Raw genomic sequence first — 16739 nt, 5'->3', positions numbered from 1 at the left:
TCATTTTTTAATAAGAGAAGTTCCTATAAACGTAGGTCTTAGAACGCTTCGTTTGTGAGATATAGGGATATAAACCAGCAGATATTAAACTGAAATTTGGCATGTAAAAACAAACACAGAACTTAGAAAAAGAACTAATTGACACACACGTTACACAATGTTTGCGTTCTTATGTCAACGTTATGACATTTAATCCTTTTTGTTGATTTTCAGGGTAGGTACATCATATTTTTCTTATTACAAATGTATTACCAATATCGTTGGAACAGTTTCATGCCAAAGGAATTTAACCAAAAACCGTTCATTTTGTAAAAAATTGAAAGAGAGCTGTTTTGTTCAGAATGGATTAAAAAATTTAGAAATTATGTTATTTTCCAGAAAAACCCATGGGCGTACGAATTATTTTTTTAAAGGGAGCAGTAACCCACCTCAGGCACGTCACTGGTGTGTGAAATGGATAACAGAAATCTTTGTTTTATTCATCATAACTAATATGTTATTAATACCAAATTTCAGTTCAATATATGTTGGTCTTTTAGAGATATTAAGAAAAATTCTTAAAAAAAGTTTGTTTTCAACACCCTATATCTCACAAACGAAGCGTTCTAAGACCTACGTTTATAGGAACTTTTCTTATTAAAAAATGATTCTCTATCAACTGTTAAAATCCTACTACAAAAAATTGACTCACCCTGTATATTTCATTTTGACTTAAAATTAAACTTTATAAAAAAAAATCTGCGTGCTTATAGTTATTTATCATTATTCATTTGCCTTTAATTGGATCATTATCATTTTCCTTTAATTGGATCAAAATTTTCAAGCGAGTCGACGTCATTTTCTGAAGAAATTAGTTTATGAAATCAATGAAAAATTAGCTCTATCTAAAATCGTCTCAAAATTCCCTGTACAATCTAGCCGGTAATCCGGAAAACACGCAAACTTTTTTTAATCAATAACTTTTGAGCAAAATTATTATTACAGATTCTTTTATTATTTTTCATATTTAACTTGTGAGTAGAAAGCAAAACATCAGAGCAGATTTGTATCATATATCTACGTGTGATTACAGAAAATTTGTCCATTTATCACTCCCATAGTAATATATTTTAAATGTCACAATTTTACAAGTTGACATGCATACGTAGATTTAATATTATAAATCTAAAAATGAAATTTTACCGCCATGCAGTGTAACACTTTATAGTGATTGCAGAAATATTACATACCATTGGTTTTTGTAACAACACCCTATTTTCTAATTGAGCAATATTATATTTTGTAGTAAGTCAAAATCGATAACATTTCAGGAACTATTAAATATAGAAGCAAACTGATGACAGGTTCGTCATTCATTTAACGTAGAATCGATTGATGATATTAGTTACATTAGTACATTAGTTTGCTAATGAAACTATTAGGCGAACTTACATTCGTTCAAAATTTCCAATATGTCATGGGTAGGGGTGAGATAATCTACAAAATATCATATCTTAACTGTCACTACTATTAAAGCTATTCAGTGTCTATTGATAAACATTACACAAACATGCCTACAACAATAGAATCTCCCGACAAGTGCGTGCCGAAATTCGATTTTTTCATGCTGAAGGGTGCAATGCAGCCGAAATTCATCGACGAATGAGTAATGTATACGGCGAAATTTTCATGAGTGACAGCAAAGTGTGGCAATGGTACAGGAACTTCTTGATGCAGGCGGCCAGAGAAGGAAACGAGTGAATCAGGTGAATCGAGAAAATCGTCGGTTCACAATTTCTATGTTGGGTGATTCGTTTTCCGAAATTTCAAGGTCAGCTCTGTATACCATCGTGAGTGAGAGATTTCAGCACCACAGACAGTGTGCGAAATGGGTTCCCAAGATGCTGTCCGACCATAACAAAACATAGTGAATGGGCGCTACCACGATGAAGGAGAAAATTTTTTAACAAAATTGTCACAGGAAATGAGACATTGGTCTATTTCGAAAATTTAGAAACAAAAGAGCAATCCAAACAGTGAATACATTATCATTCCCCGAGTAAACCAAAGAGGTGCAAGCGAACCTTACAGTGTATGGCTACTGAGTTCTGGGACCGAAAAGGAGTTCTCTTGGTACGACCATCACTGCTACGAAGGGGAATTGATTATAAACGAAGAAGAGTGTTGTCTTCAAGCATTGTCCTTCTTTATGACAGTGCTCGGCCGCACACTGCAGCTGCAACAAAGACGCTCCTGCAGCGTTTTCGATGGATAGATATACAGCCCGGAGTTGGCTCCCTCTGATTTTCATCTCTTTGCTCACATAAAACGCTGGCTGCGAAATAGCTTTTTGCACAAACAAAGAACTGCAGACCAGCGTAGAAAACTGGCTGAAAGCACAGGCGTCTGCCTTCTATGATGAAGATATTGGAAAGCCGCTAGGACTCATATCCAAGTCGGAGCTGCGACTATCTAGAGAAGTAGCTGGAAATATTAAACCCTCAACATTTTTCAAAGTGTAACTAAATGTTGCAAATAAATCATTTTCGATTTTCACTGCCCTTTTAATTTCGCGCCCGATTGGATCTTGAAAAAAATTGCCCTCGTACATAATGCTGGTGTAATTCAATGCTGGATGGGGCTGTAATTCGCAGAGTACTTAATTTGGTTATTTTGATGCAAAATATTGCTTACATTTCAAAATGAACAAATGCAATGCTGTACCTTCGATATACCTATTTGTTTATCGTATTAATAAAATATGAGTAGGTGTGGTTACGATTTGAGATAAAATTTATATGTATACATTTTTGAAATACATGATATAATATAAAATGGAAAGAGTGTTGTTAAAAGACACAGAAATGGACATAAAATCGTTCATAAATTTTTTACTGTGATGTAAAATGGTCCCATAAAGTTCATTTCATTTAGGAACGCTATGCTGTATTAGACAAAGTTCGTATTTATATTCCCCTATCAAATATAAATAAATATTTAAGGTAATGTATATGAATACCCCAGAGTAAAATATGTCCCGATATAGGCATATAAGTTTGGACAACGCATCGCATTGAAAGTTACTGAAAGAAAGATTCATGACATTTTCCGATGCCTACGCATTCATTCTATATTTTAAAAGCTCATTATTTTGTCTTAATGCATTGGAAATAGAAAGCTACATTAATGGTTGGTTTATAAAAAAGTATTAGTCCTAACTTAGCCGTAACTTAACCTTAATCTTAGTCCTAAAAAGTTAAATGTACAGAATGTAATGTATCGGTTTATAAAAATCTTAACCTTGCCCTAGTCCTAGGAGGTCTTTAGACATGACCTTGAAAGTTCGCATCTTTTAATTTTTCTAGGATTAAGACTAAGATCTGAGAAGTGCGCATGCACAAGTATTGCATTTCGTAGCATAGTGGTCTCCTGTCTTTGTCTATGGTGGTTGCCATTACGCCATTACTTGTTCTTATCTATGGTCGCCATTATGTCATTGTGTTTGTGTGGAAGATTTTGTGTGAAATTATTTGTTTAAATATGGATAAAAAGTTTGACGACTATCAATTGATCGAACTTATAAGACAATATAGTGTACTGTGGAATAAAAGACATTGTAATCATAAAAATAAGTTGCAAATAGAAAATGCCTGGGCGACCATCGCCAGCATTATGATGACTTCAGGTACTTTATAAATTATAATTGAAGAAAAAATACATGTGCTTATTATTACTTATATTTCAGCGGAGAATTGTGAGCAGCGTTGGAACAATATCAGGCATCGCTTTGCAGAAGAGAGACGCTTATCGCAGAGGCCATCTGGTTCCGAAGCGTACAGTATTACATGGCCTCTGTATAAATACTGCACATTCCTGGAAGATATAGTAGTGAGTAGAAAGTAAGTAGATATTTGACAAGGTATTCAAGAATTTTTTATTTATTTTTTATAAATATTTTATAAATAATAATTTTTATTGTATTAATTATAATTTTTTGTTATAGGACGGTAGGAAATATACCAAAAAATTCACCAAACATTTTACAACCAGCAGAAGCTGGAAGTTCCTTGTGGAATGATTCCATAGTAACGGATGATATCACTGACTCCCCGTTGCCTATTGACACGGAAGTATCTGCCACGGAACCTTTACCGGATGATAGTAGTGACACCACTAGGCCATCGTCGGCATTGGCATCGACAAGTACCAGTCGAGCAAGTCAAGTAATTGTAAGACAAACTCCAAAACGCAAGAGAGATGAAAAGATGTCGGAGTTGGCAGACCTGACACAAAGCATTAGTAATGCTTTCAATAAATTAGGAGCAACCAGTCAGTCAAATGAAATGGAGAATGAGGAGATAGTGTTTGGGAGGGCGGTTGGACTCTGCTTAAAGTCTATCAAAAAGAAAAAAGCCAGAGCACTAACAAAAGCTAAAATAATGCAAATAATCGCAGAGGCAACAAGTATTGATGAAGATTAATGGTTTTCATAACCCATATTTATATTATTTCTCTTATCATTATACTTATTATTTATTTCTATACAAGGTGTTTCATTTCCGCCGTAACAAACGAACACAAATGATAAAGTAATTTTAAGCAAAAAAGATCCTGTTGACTTGTCCGAAAGTGCCCCCTTGTGGTGCTACGCCCCTTTAAAGGGGGCCATTAAGACACAATTTTATTACAATATCTTGGAAATACTTCCAAATAAATTGATACAATTTATTACATATCATATATTCTCCAATAAAAATATTTGAATTAAAACTTTTATCCTACAAATATAGGTACTTTTTTTTAAATCTAAACGTAATATATTACTAAGAAATATTTTAATATTGATTTCAGACAATTTTTTTTTCTTTTATAACTGAAATGGTATTTCTAATTTTTATTTTATAACTACAAATTAAAAAAATACGAAACAAAAAGTGCTATAATACATTCCGATTGTTATAAAAAAATTCCAGTGGTTATAAAAAAAATGTATATTAATAAACTCATAAGTTTTATCTATAAAAGATATAGAACAAAAAATATTAAAAAACTGGACGAGAAAAATGTAAGATTATATAAAATACACTGAACATGTACATAGAGTCCTATGTGCTGATCAAAGTGTCAAGAGACACTTGATGTATTTTAATATTTAACTATGAGCTCTGTTATCACACAGACAGGCAGACGTTAGATTGGTAGTTCAGATTATAGAAGACAGGAGTTCGTATTATGAGTATGATTTTCCACAGTTAGGTTATATGGATTACAGGGGACTTTGACAGATTATAGGGGGTACGGATTATTCAGACATTACTGTTTATAAATCAAATAAGTCTCAAAATGTACTTCTTTTTGGTATGTTATTCAGGAAGTGACCCCCGCGACACGTATTCCCACTGCCATGGTAAGCAACCTTCTTTTGATAAGAAATATTCTTGCAGCATGTTTCGAGCTTCCTTTGAACATTGGCTGGCATTATTGGAACTTAACCTCCCTACTGAGCGTAAATTACATGGAACATTATTCCATGTTCCCGCATGAAGTACTCCATTTTCGTCTATGTAATCGCGACGTCCCATTCCACAATATTTACTTTCAGAAGCTGGTATATCCATTTCACCTCTTTGGATAAAGTTGTGTATTACAATTGTGGCTTTTGTTATGTTTTCACATAAATGTATATTGGCTATTATTGGCCTACGAAGAATACGCCACCTTTGAACTAATATGCCAAATGTATTTTCGATTGTACGTCTGGCTCGTGACAAACGATAATTAAAAATATTTTTTGCATCTCCTAATTGATGACCGGGATATGGTCTCATAATATTTTTATGTAATGGAAATGCCTGATCAGCAACAAAAAAATGTTCCATTTTTATAGTTGAATTTGGCAAATTTTGAGCATTTGGTAAATTTAACTGTCCATTAAACATTGCCATGCCAAATCCACTTTCCTGGAATACAACACTATCATGGTTAGAGCCCGCTCCTCCAATATCAACTAATACAAAACGGTAATAAGCATCACAAGTAGCCATTAATACCAAGCTAAATCCTTTTTTATAATTAAAAAATTCTGAACCAGAATAATTTGGTGCCTGAATATGTATATGTTTGCCGTCAACAGCTCCTACACAATTTGGAATATTCCATCTTCGATAAAATCCTCCAGCAATAGCTCTCCACATTTCTGTTGTTGGTACTGGTAATACAAGTGGCATGAGAATTTCCCACAAAATCTGGGTTGTTTCGCTTATAATGACATGGACTGTTGCCTTTCCAATTCGAAAACCTCTCGCTATTTCTTGCATGGAACATCCTTCAGCCAAATAACTAAAATACTAAATAAAATTAGTTATTAATTAATGATAAAACTTTTGTAACTTACTGTAGTGTTATTGCTAAACGATGATCTGGTGACAGTGAACCTCCTCTTCTATCTTTCTGAAGTCTAGGTCCTACTAGATGCAACAAGTTATCAAACATTTCGGGAGCCATTCTCATAAATTTAAAGTACTGTTCTGTATCCATTTCTTTATTTAACATGTTTTGAACCAATACATGGTACAATCCTTCTTTCTGTCTCTTTCGATTCATTGGACGTGTTTTGAATTTACGCACGCGACGTGGACATCGTAAATAATACTGTGCAAATACTGCACTTGAAAGTAATAATAAACTTACAAATGTAGTTACTTTAGGCGACAGCATGTTTAACAACAACTTAATCTTAACAGGTTCTTTATTTTAGAAGATAGAAGGCACACATATAATAGTAATAGGTTATATTTTTCTTTTCACTCACCAACTCACAAATAAAATAACATTACCACAGAATAATAAACAAGTATTATGCTGTGATATTACTAGCCATGCGCGTAGTCGAATCGCTCATTGGTTAATCTTAATAAAATTAGGTTTTTTATAAACGTGTACCTATTCTTAGGACTAATACTAAGATTAGTGTAAAGGTTAATACTAAGACTAAGACTAAGTTAGGACTAATACTTTTTTATAAACCTACCATTAGCGATACAGTACCTGTCATGATAAGTAGGTGGATAAAAGTTTGACAGATGTCATAGGATTTAAATGTTAACATTAATTGATTAAAAATATTTAGTAGGTACCGAACATAGACAAAATAGATTGAACTCTAGAGGCAAGCCGGTGAAACCAACCGTCAGCCCAACCTCAGCCCAGCCAGCCTTGCGCTCTCAGTCGCTGTTAGACAATCGATGTGTTAACATTTAGTATTTTATTAAATATATTGTTTTTATTTGTGCAATCATGGGTCAGTGTATCATTGATGATTGTAATAGCAGATCTGATCGCAATAGTAATGAAATTTCATGCTTTAGGTAAGTAATAATATAAAAATATTTTATAACATTTCGACGGCATCGCGCAGCATTCTCCATCTCGCATGCACTAATTTCCAGTGTTGGCTTCATGTTTTTTAGTACCACGTTATTAACTGATGTAAATATACAGGCTCATATTATCAACCGGCTATTTACAATTAGTTTTTTTGTCACAATTGGTGTTTATTTTCATGATGGCTATTAAAAATAATTGTAAATATTGAACCCTCAACATATAATTTCAATAATAAAGATACATTAATATTAAATTACAGGTAATTAGTTACTGAATAAAATTGTATTAGGTACCCATTTTCTTGTTTTTAAGCCATTAAAAAAAAGATTGGGCGCCCTCAAAATCGTCTGTTATATGTTCTTTCCATTTTTAAGAGAAGTTTATTATTATTAATAAAAACGGCGCTAGAAATTTATCCAAAAATGCAGTGCCAATTTTAAACTTGGCAAGAGTGATAAGCAAACTGTCGTTTAAAAAAGAAAAATTACAATTTAAGAAATAGAAATGATAATATACTTTTTTAATAACTCCTATAAAAACAGTACACCCAAGCTACAGAAAAATGAAATTGTGTATCATGTATTAAAAAACTTTTTTAATGTGAATTTATTTAAAAAATATGGATAAGAACTTGTGAGGACGTATGTGAAGAGTATATGAAGTTAAAATATTTTAATTAGTGAAATCTACTAAAAGACAAATATTAAATATACTAACATTACTTAAAGGACAATAAATATTTTAAATTATTTTGTAGATTTATTTAAACAAAACATTAAAATATATTATTTTCAGAATTCCAAACTTAAAAAAAATTAGTATTTGTCATTAGTGTAAAAATACTGTTTAATCCGGACCTGATCAAAGTATGCGCGGTCAGATTACCTCACACACTTCACTTCCCCGCAATTTGGCTTCATCGGTTCCCATGCTTTGGGGTAGGAAACGTACAGTCTAGGTGCTCTTTGGTATCGAAGATAATAAGACTATTACTGAGTTCAATGGACCTTCACGTTGAAATTAACTATGGTTTTGCAAAGTTGATGCCAATGTGGGGCATTGAATTAACAGTACTGATGGAGTAGCCACAAGAGAAGCAGACGAAAATATATTATTGGTAACAGTAAAGAAGAAGTCAGCAGTCGTAAGCAACAAGATGATGAGAGCATCCAATTACCTACAGTATAATTCTCATGTAAAAGAAATAGGGCACGCTGTAAATGAGATAATAAAAATTTATAATTCTATGCAACAAATGTTAGAAACAATTTTTGTCAAAATATAATAATAAAATCAACAAGTACTTGAGAGTTCAGCTGCAACTTGAGCTGTGGCTAAACGTGATATCTTTGAGACATTTGTAAATTTTGATAAAACATGGATAGAGACATAATGGATTTCGGAAGAGAAACGAACATTGCTTACAATTAGGAAAGTTCAATATGGAATCTATGGAACGGGGCTGCAAACAGACTATATTCAAAAATTATTATTTAATGAAAATGATTATTTGTCGGAACCTTTAATTGAACGGAATTGACGACATGTACGAAACAACAATTTGACAATAGTGTTCGGTGGGGGTATAAGTAATAAACAATGGGTTATTCGTGACATAAACAAAATTGAAAAATAATTATGAGAGAAGGATGAAATAAAGAAAACCAAAACATTTATTCCTAAAAAATCCCATCTTTAGTCAAACAATGCTCTTCGGTACCAAAAAGCTAGATATACAAAAGATATATAAACATCATAGACAAGATTTCTAATTGTTGATATTGCGGGAAACAATGACTTTATGGACTGCATACCCCAACTAGGAACCTCTGTGAGGTTCGATATATTATGCATACCTAGATTTTTTGTATCAAAGAACATTGTTCGACTTATTTAAGAGGATTTTTAGGAAAACATTTTTTTTAATTTATTTCAATTAGCCCAGTATCTTTACAACTGAATATTAATTTAATTTGTTAATTTGTTAATATCTATACAGAGTTATTTGATTATTACTATGCTACATTATTCCTTAAAATTAAAACGAACTAAACGATATTTATAAAAGTTATAACATTATACTACAGGAGTACTTTTTTTTAATTTAGAAAAGTATAATTAATATTGAACTAATTTTAGGTTACTTATTTATTTGAAAGAGGGGTAATAATGTAACGAACCTCGCCTATCATGAGCAGAAATATAAGGAGGTGGCAGGGGAGATTGATAGATATTTTGTACAAAGATAATAAGATTATTATTGAATTCAGTGTCAGTCATACACATTTTAAATTGTTTGTTACTGAATTAAATGTGAAACCCACGGACAACTGCAAACATTTAGAATTCTATTTTGATGATTAGCTCAGGTTTGCTAAACACATTAAATTTTTAATACAAAAAATTTATGCTAAATTATTTATCTTCTGCAGTTAAAGTTATGTGATTCCTTGATTTTGAGTAGCATTGCATATATTGTGATATCGTTTATTGGATCGGCATGTCACGAGACATATTATTTGTCAAACGTAAGTAAAATAAATAAATAAATATAAATATTATTGAATTTAATTTCTTCACTACGCATACCGTTATAACATATTGACCTAAAATTTAGCAACCAGTTCAGTAGTACCTAAGTGTTCATTCAAATTAAAAACAATGCGGAGCAAAACGCAACATGTCACTGTTCATTATTTTTTTATTACTTGTATTTTAAGTATTTTACAATTCTTAAAATAGGATGCAAAATGCAACAAGATCTTAGATATTATATAAAATGTACAAAATTGATTCATAACCTTTAGTTCAAGTTACCATATATTAAGTTTAAACTGTTCGTGTTTAGTTTATTATATTTTACTTTTTGTATATAAGTTTTGTGTAAATTTGTTACGCACAGTGTAAAGTATTTATCGAAAATTTATATGTGAACGCGAAACTGTACGTGACTTTATTCACTAAGTAGAATTTGACGAAGCTACCTCTACTTCTACATATTTATCTCTAGATAATCGATAGACCGAAAAAAGGGTAACCATTACAATCGCGTGAAAAATTTCATAACTCCTTCAGATAGTATTAAAAATATATACATATACATAGGTTAATAGATAATAAAGAAACAGCAGAAGTAAATGCATGCTAGGAAATTAAAAGTGTTAATAAAGATTTACTCATTTTCATGAAAATTCTATTTTTTATCTCACTGAAATAGGTAATCTAAGTACCTATGGAGTAAAATAACTTTAAGTATAAGAAGAAAATATCAAATTTAAAAACATATTTTTAAGTAGATATTTTTCAGTATTCATTTCAGCATTTATTTGTCATGTACCTATGTGTTTGTTTTTTTTTACTGTATAGTGTTTATGGGCAAATTACAATTTTATTATAGTTTTCACCCTTAGAAACTGTACCAATTTTTAGTGATGAAAACGAAGATAAAACTACTGTTATATCAAACTGAATAAATACAAACAATTAAATGAAGCATAAATTACATATTTATCTTAAATAACTTAAAATGAAATGAAATTGTCTGTTGTATCTGGTCCTGTTATGTTATTTTCAGTATTACGTATATTTCCAATTGACGTTGGCTGTGTGGGGATGCAGAGAAATATAAATAAAAACAATAATTATTTGTTCCTGGTACTGTTCAATTATTTTCTATAAAAGAAACAGAAATTTTTCCAGATAAAAAATTTGCTAATTGCTAGCTGAAAATTAACAGTTATGGATAACAATTACAGAACAAGTTCCTGTAATGTTATATTTTATTTGTTTGTAAAAAGCAGATACACAAAACATACATACCATTACATCTACTTTTAGTCAATTTTGTAAACTAATTTTTCAATACAACCAAATAGTGTAAAATTCTAAAAATCGACCGACACCAGTTCACTCGTCAAAAGTTTACGTAAAAATGCACACTATTGTTATTCGTTATTTTGATACCACATACAATGTGTACCAATAAGACTAAAGCAATCTTTAAGGGACAATTAGTTCTTTTCTACAGAGCAAACAAAACGAGCAAAACAAAAACATCCCTTTCTAAATTTATTCTTACCTAAGGACAATGGTAAAACAAATATTCAAGAAACATTGTACGTCTTCAATGTTTCTTCAAAATTGGGCAGGGATTTTTTATAAATTAAAAAATAAATAATTAGTTACTGCAAAAGAAAAAAAAAACTTACTTGAAAAATACCAGTTAAGTGACCCCTTGAACAGTTCAGTAGCTTATTTTAGAAACCTATTTTTGCCCAATCAGAATCTCTCACTAACAAAATTAAAAAAAAACAATATGTAGGTAGTAGATATGATTTTTTAAATAACTTTTATTTTTCCTTTCAGGCGTGACAAAGCACCTAATTACATAAAAAAAAAACTAAAAATGCTGCTAATAATAGTGAAGACTGTCTTCGAGCTTTTTTGTTTTAAGAGTTATAAAAAAATGTAAAATACAAAAGTTGCACGATTTTTTATGAATTTTTAAAAATTGATATTTAAAAAACAAATGAAGTCCAAACAAAATTGCCGCGGATGTTAACTTTGTTTGTTTAAATGGAACACCCTGTATATTTTTACATATTTGGGTAGAACGTTCCCTGTCGAGCGTAGTCATATAGGGTTTGTTGGGTCCATTTCTAACAATGGAGTATGTAGAAGATCTTTACTCTATTTTAATTCCTAATATTTCAATTTTCTACTTTTGTGTAACCCATTTTAATTAAATAATAACACAAACTATCAAACAATAACAATGTTGTCATGACATTACCTGTCACTGTCACGGCCTATCATATACCTAACATTGTCCATGTGTAATTAGGTCTCTCACGGTTTAATTAGTGTGATTTAGTTAAAATACCTATATGCATTTTGGGTCATATCAATATGTCAAAATATATTACAACTAAATCTGTATATCCTTACAAATTGGAAAAAAGGCAGAAATGCTTGAAAGAGATCTAACAATTGCAAGATATCTTAATTTCTTAATAAAAAACTTTTTCTTTTTTTAATCGTATCTCGCTTATTGTTACAGATGGACCCAACAAACCCTATACAACTATGCTCGATAGAGAACATTCTATTCAAATATGTAAAAATATATAGGGTGTTCCATTTAAGTTAACAAAGTTAACATCCGCGGCCATTTTGTTTGGACTTCATTTGTTTTTCGAAAAATTCATAAAAAATCGTACAACTTTTGTATTTCACATTTTTTTATAACTCTAAAAACAAAAAAGTTAATGGGGGGTCAAAATATAGTGAATCACACTGTACTTATATTAATATAGAAAATTTAAGGAATTAAAATCCACAACTGCTAATTTTGAATTTTTATTTTTTTTTGTAACATGCCAATACTATTTTAGATCAATTCAAAATTGCCGTTCTTAATTGAAAAATAAATAATCAAATTTCATGATTTGTTGACAAATACTCAATTCCTGACAGATTATTAGTATTAACTTTGAAACAAATAAATGTAATTACTCAAGTACATAAAACGAGAAAAATGGTTCCACTATGTCTATGTATTTTAACATCGAGAAACAATATCAGTTATGGAAAATGCTCACCCAAGAACCTAACCGTAACACCTAAAATTGGCTATAGCTATTCACAATGTTTCTCCTTAGGCTCTGCCCTGGACGTCGACTTATTTTAGATATCCAAAGACTCAATCAACCTTTGCAATCCTGCAGCTTTATTTGAACACGGAAAACCTCCTATAAAATCTAAAAATCCCCTAAAATTCTACATTTGACAGATTGATGTCACAAAATCAAATCACTAGCTTTCAACCCTGTGACAAAATCAGTCCCGTAACTCTGCAAAACTTGATAGATGCCAGAAATTCCTTACTCCGCGAAGCATCAAAATCTGTTACAACTTTACATTCGGTGTTTCTCTTTAGATGTGGTCCTGTAAATCTGCAAACATGATATGAAATCTCTGATGCTAAAGCAGAATGAGGTGGGAAAATCGGCTCGGTTATAACACTACATCTAAAGGCTACAGTAAACCCATACATTTTATTTATTTTTTCCAGTAATTACTGTCAGATGTTAAAGAGATATACGTATGGAAGGAAAAAAGACAAAAATATATCCCCTGCACAAGTCGTTTGATGATGTAAGAAAGCAATACAAAAGAGCAACCACTGTGTATTTAATAGCCTTGAGTTGTAGCGGATTTTGACACTTGGACTGGAAGGTTTCTGGTACCCTTCAAGAACTACAGAGTCACAAGACTGATTTTGTGTTAGTATTTCCAAGATATCCCTGTGGTCTGGTTGTGTGGATTTTATAGTACGTTGTCTCTTGGGTAATAAACATTATCAAAGGATGGAATGACTTTTACACACTATGTTCTCATTCTCAATATTTTAGTTCCTCTAACTAAAAATTGTGTTAATAAGCGCATTTCTATGTTAAAATAATAAGTTCATTCGAGAGTTAACATCAAAATAAATCCAGTCACGAATAACTTTTAATCTACAATATGTTATATTTTACTATCTAGTGTTTTATTTTTACTGTGTTGGGCTATAAATTCGTGGTTTGAGTTTGTGAGTTGAATCCGCTAAATGCAGAATTTAGTTGGAATGGATTTCATTCGTGGAAAAGATTACCTTTTTATGTATGTGTTATTTATATAGTACAAATAANATGCAAATAATCGCAGAGGCAACAAGTGATGAAGATTAATGGTTTTCATGATTTATATAACCCATATTTATATTACTCTTTCATTATACTTATTATTTATTTCTATACAAGGTGTTTCATTTCCGCCGTAACAAACGAACACAAATGATAAAGTAATTTTAAGCAAAAAAGATCCTGTTGACTTGTCCGAAAGTGCCCCCTTGTGGTGCTACGCCCCTTTAAAGGGGGCCATTAAGACACAATTTTATTACAATATCTTGGAAATACTTCCAAATAAATTGATACAATTTATTACATATCATATATTCTCCAATAAAAATATTTGAATTAAAACTTTTATCCTACAAATATAGGTACTTTTTTTTAAATCTAAACGTAATATATTACTAAGAAATATTTTAATATTGATTTCAGACAATTTTTTTTTCTTTTATAACTGAAATGGTATTTCTAATTTTTATTTTATAACTACAAATTAAAAAAATACGAAACAAAAAGTGCTATAATACGATTCCAATGGTTATAAAAAAAAATCCAGTGGTTATAAAAAAATGTATATTAATAAATGCATAAGTTTTATCTATAAAAATAGTATATACCTATACATAGTACACAAAATATTAAAAAACTGAATGAGAAAAATGTAAGTTTTATATAAAATACACACTGAACATGTACATAGAGAGTCCTATGTTTTGGCTGATCAAAGTGTCAAGAGACAGTTAATGTATTTTAATATTTAACAATGAGCTCTGTTATCACACAGACAGACAGATGTTAGATTGATAGTTCATATTATAGAAGACAGGAGTTCGTATTATGAGTATGATTTTCCACAGTTAGGTTATATGGATTACAGGGGACTTTGACAGATTATAGGGGGTACGGATTATTCAGACATTACTGTTTATAAATCAAATAAGTCTCAAAATGTACTTCTTTTTGGTATGTTATTCAGGAAGTGACCCCCGCGACACGTATTCCCACTGCCATGGTAAGCAACCTTCTTTTGATAAGAAATATTCTTGCAGCATGTTTCGAGCTTCTTTTGAACATTGGCTGGCATTATTGGAACCTAACCTCCCTACTGAGCGTAAATTACATGGAACATTATTCCATGTTCCCGCATGAAGTACTCCATTTTCGTCTATGTAATCGCGACGTCCCGTTCCACAATATTTTCTTTCAGAAGCTGGTATATCCATTTCACCTCTTTGGATAAAGTTGTGTATTACAATTGTGGCTTTTGTTATGTTTTCACATAAATGTATATTGGCTATTATTGGCCTACGAAGAATACGCCACCTTTGAACTAATATGCCAAATGTATTTTCGATTGTACGTCTGGCTCGTGACAAACGATAATTAAAAATATTTTTTGCATCTCCTAATNTGATGTAAGAAAGCAATACAAAAGAGCAACCACTGTGTATTTAATAGCCTTGAGTTGTAGCGGATTTTGACACTTGGACTGGAAGGTTTCTGGTACCCTTCAAGAACTACAGAGTCACAAGACTGATTTTGTGTTAGTATTTCCAAGATATCCCTGTGGTCTGGTTGTGTGGATTTTATAGTACGTTGTCTGTTGGGTAATAAACATTATCAAAGGATGGAATGACTTTTACACACTATGTTCTCATTCTCAATATTTTAGTTCATCTAACTAAAAATTGTGTTAATAAGCGCATTTCTATGTTAAAATAATAAGTTCATTCGAGAGTTAACATCAAAATAAATCCAGTCACGAATAACTTTTAATCTACAATATGTTATATTTTACTATCTAGTGTTTTATTTTTACTGTGTTGGGCTATAAATTCGTGGTTTGAGTTTGTGAGTTGAATCCGCTAAATGCAGAATTTAGTTGGAATGGATTTCATTCGTGGAAAAGATTACCTTTTTATGTATGTGTTATTTATATAGTACAAATAATATACTAGTACCTAATCAAATAACCATTAAAAATGCACAGCTACCCAACATTGCCTAAATAATTATTTATATCAAGTGCAATAGTTTATGTGTCATAAGTGACATGACCTTTGCATGCTTTATAACGATTTTTCTTGATAAGTGTAAAGATTATATTTTCGTGAATGTTTTTATCACACCTGTATTTGAAATTCGAGGTGGCACGGTGCATTGCCATAGTATAAGCCCCTTGACATTAGTGCTAAATAAATACCTATTTTATATTTAATAAAGTTCTATTTGCCAACAAAAGGAACCAGAATGACATTTAAATCCAGGTTTATCATTGTATGTATTTATTAAAACATCTTAAATCTTTAAAAGCTTCTCATAAAAGTTGAAAGCATCTGGAGAGACAGCCTTAATTGGTTATACATTGACATGGTTCATCATATAGCAGCGCTGACTATAATGCCAGAAAAATTATGTAACGTTTAAGGTCGTGGTGTCTGGCTTTATTAAATTTTATATATCGGATCATTCTGTTAAATACCGGTTTTATTTTTTAATTACGACAGGGCATATCCGATTATTTTTAATATAGTAGACGCAGATACCACCTTAATAAATAATCAGAGCTAGTTGCTTTAAATTTAATCCACTGCTATATTACTCGGAAATTTATCGTACGTTAATTAAATTTCGTTTGGTTTTAAAAAATCAGATCTGTTGTGAGTTTTATGAAGAGGCTGCTTCTTCCCTTTGCTTTTA

At 31.2% G+C, this 16739-nt stretch overlaps 2 protein-coding genes across 2 annotated transcripts; one reads left to right on the top strand and one right to left on the bottom strand.

Annotated features, from left to right (window-relative positions):
* Positions 1-3519: 3519 nt before the first annotated feature.
* Positions 3520-4460, top strand: LOC111691972. The gene is made up of 3 exons (XM_023455548.1): positions 3520-3664; positions 3725-3878; positions 3983-4460. Exons 1-3 carry the CDS (start codon positions 3520-3522, stop codon positions 4458-4460), a joined length of 777 nt encoding a protein of 258 aa, XP_023311316.1.
* An 882-nt stretch (positions 4461-5342) lies between these two features.
* Positions 5343-6483, bottom strand: LOC111691971 (protein ALP1-like). Its single transcript, XM_023455547.1, has 2 exons — positions 6374-6483; positions 5343-6318 (listed from the first exon to the last, which is right to left on the bottom strand). The coding sequence occupies exons 1-2, from the start codon at positions 6481-6483 to the stop codon at positions 5343-5345; spliced, it is 1086 nt and encodes a 361-aa protein (XP_023311315.1).
* Between the last annotated feature and the right edge of the window lie 10256 nt (positions 6484-16739).

This window comes from Anoplophora glabripennis, unplaced genomic scaffold (genome assembly GCF_000390285.2).
Source record: "Anoplophora glabripennis isolate ALB-LARVAE unplaced genomic scaffold, Agla_2.0 scaffold115, whole genome shotgun sequence".
NCBI classification, from domain to species: Eukaryota; Metazoa; Arthropoda; class Insecta; order Coleoptera; family Cerambycidae; genus Anoplophora; species Anoplophora glabripennis.
The sequence above is the reverse complement of the archived record's forward strand: the minus strand, read 5'-3'. Positions and strand labels throughout refer to the sequence as shown.

What these genes read in the sequence shown, in the direction of transcription:
- LOC111691971 (XM_023455547.1), bottom strand. Translation starts at nt 6,483, where the DNA reads ATGGCTCCCGAAATGTTTGATAACTTGTTGCATCTAGTAGGACCTAGA. An exon ending in CGTTTAGCAATAACACTACA is followed by an intron (nt 6,319 to 6,373) that starts GTAAGTTACAAA and finishes TTAGTATTTTAG; the next exon opens with TTATTTGGCTGAAGGATGTT.
- LOC111691972 (XM_023455548.1), top strand. Translation starts at nt 3,520, where the DNA reads ATGGATAAAAAGTTTGACGACTATCAATTGATCGAACTTATAAGACAA. An exon ending in CAGCATTATGATGACTTCAG is followed by an intron (nt 3,665 to 3,724) that starts GTACTTTATAAA and finishes CTTATATTTCAG; the next exon opens with CGGAGAATTGTGAGCAGCGT. An exon ending in GATATAGTAGTGAGTAGAAA is followed by an intron (nt 3,879 to 3,982) that starts GTAAGTAGATAT and finishes TTTTTGTTATAG; the next exon opens with GACGGTAGGAAATATACCAA.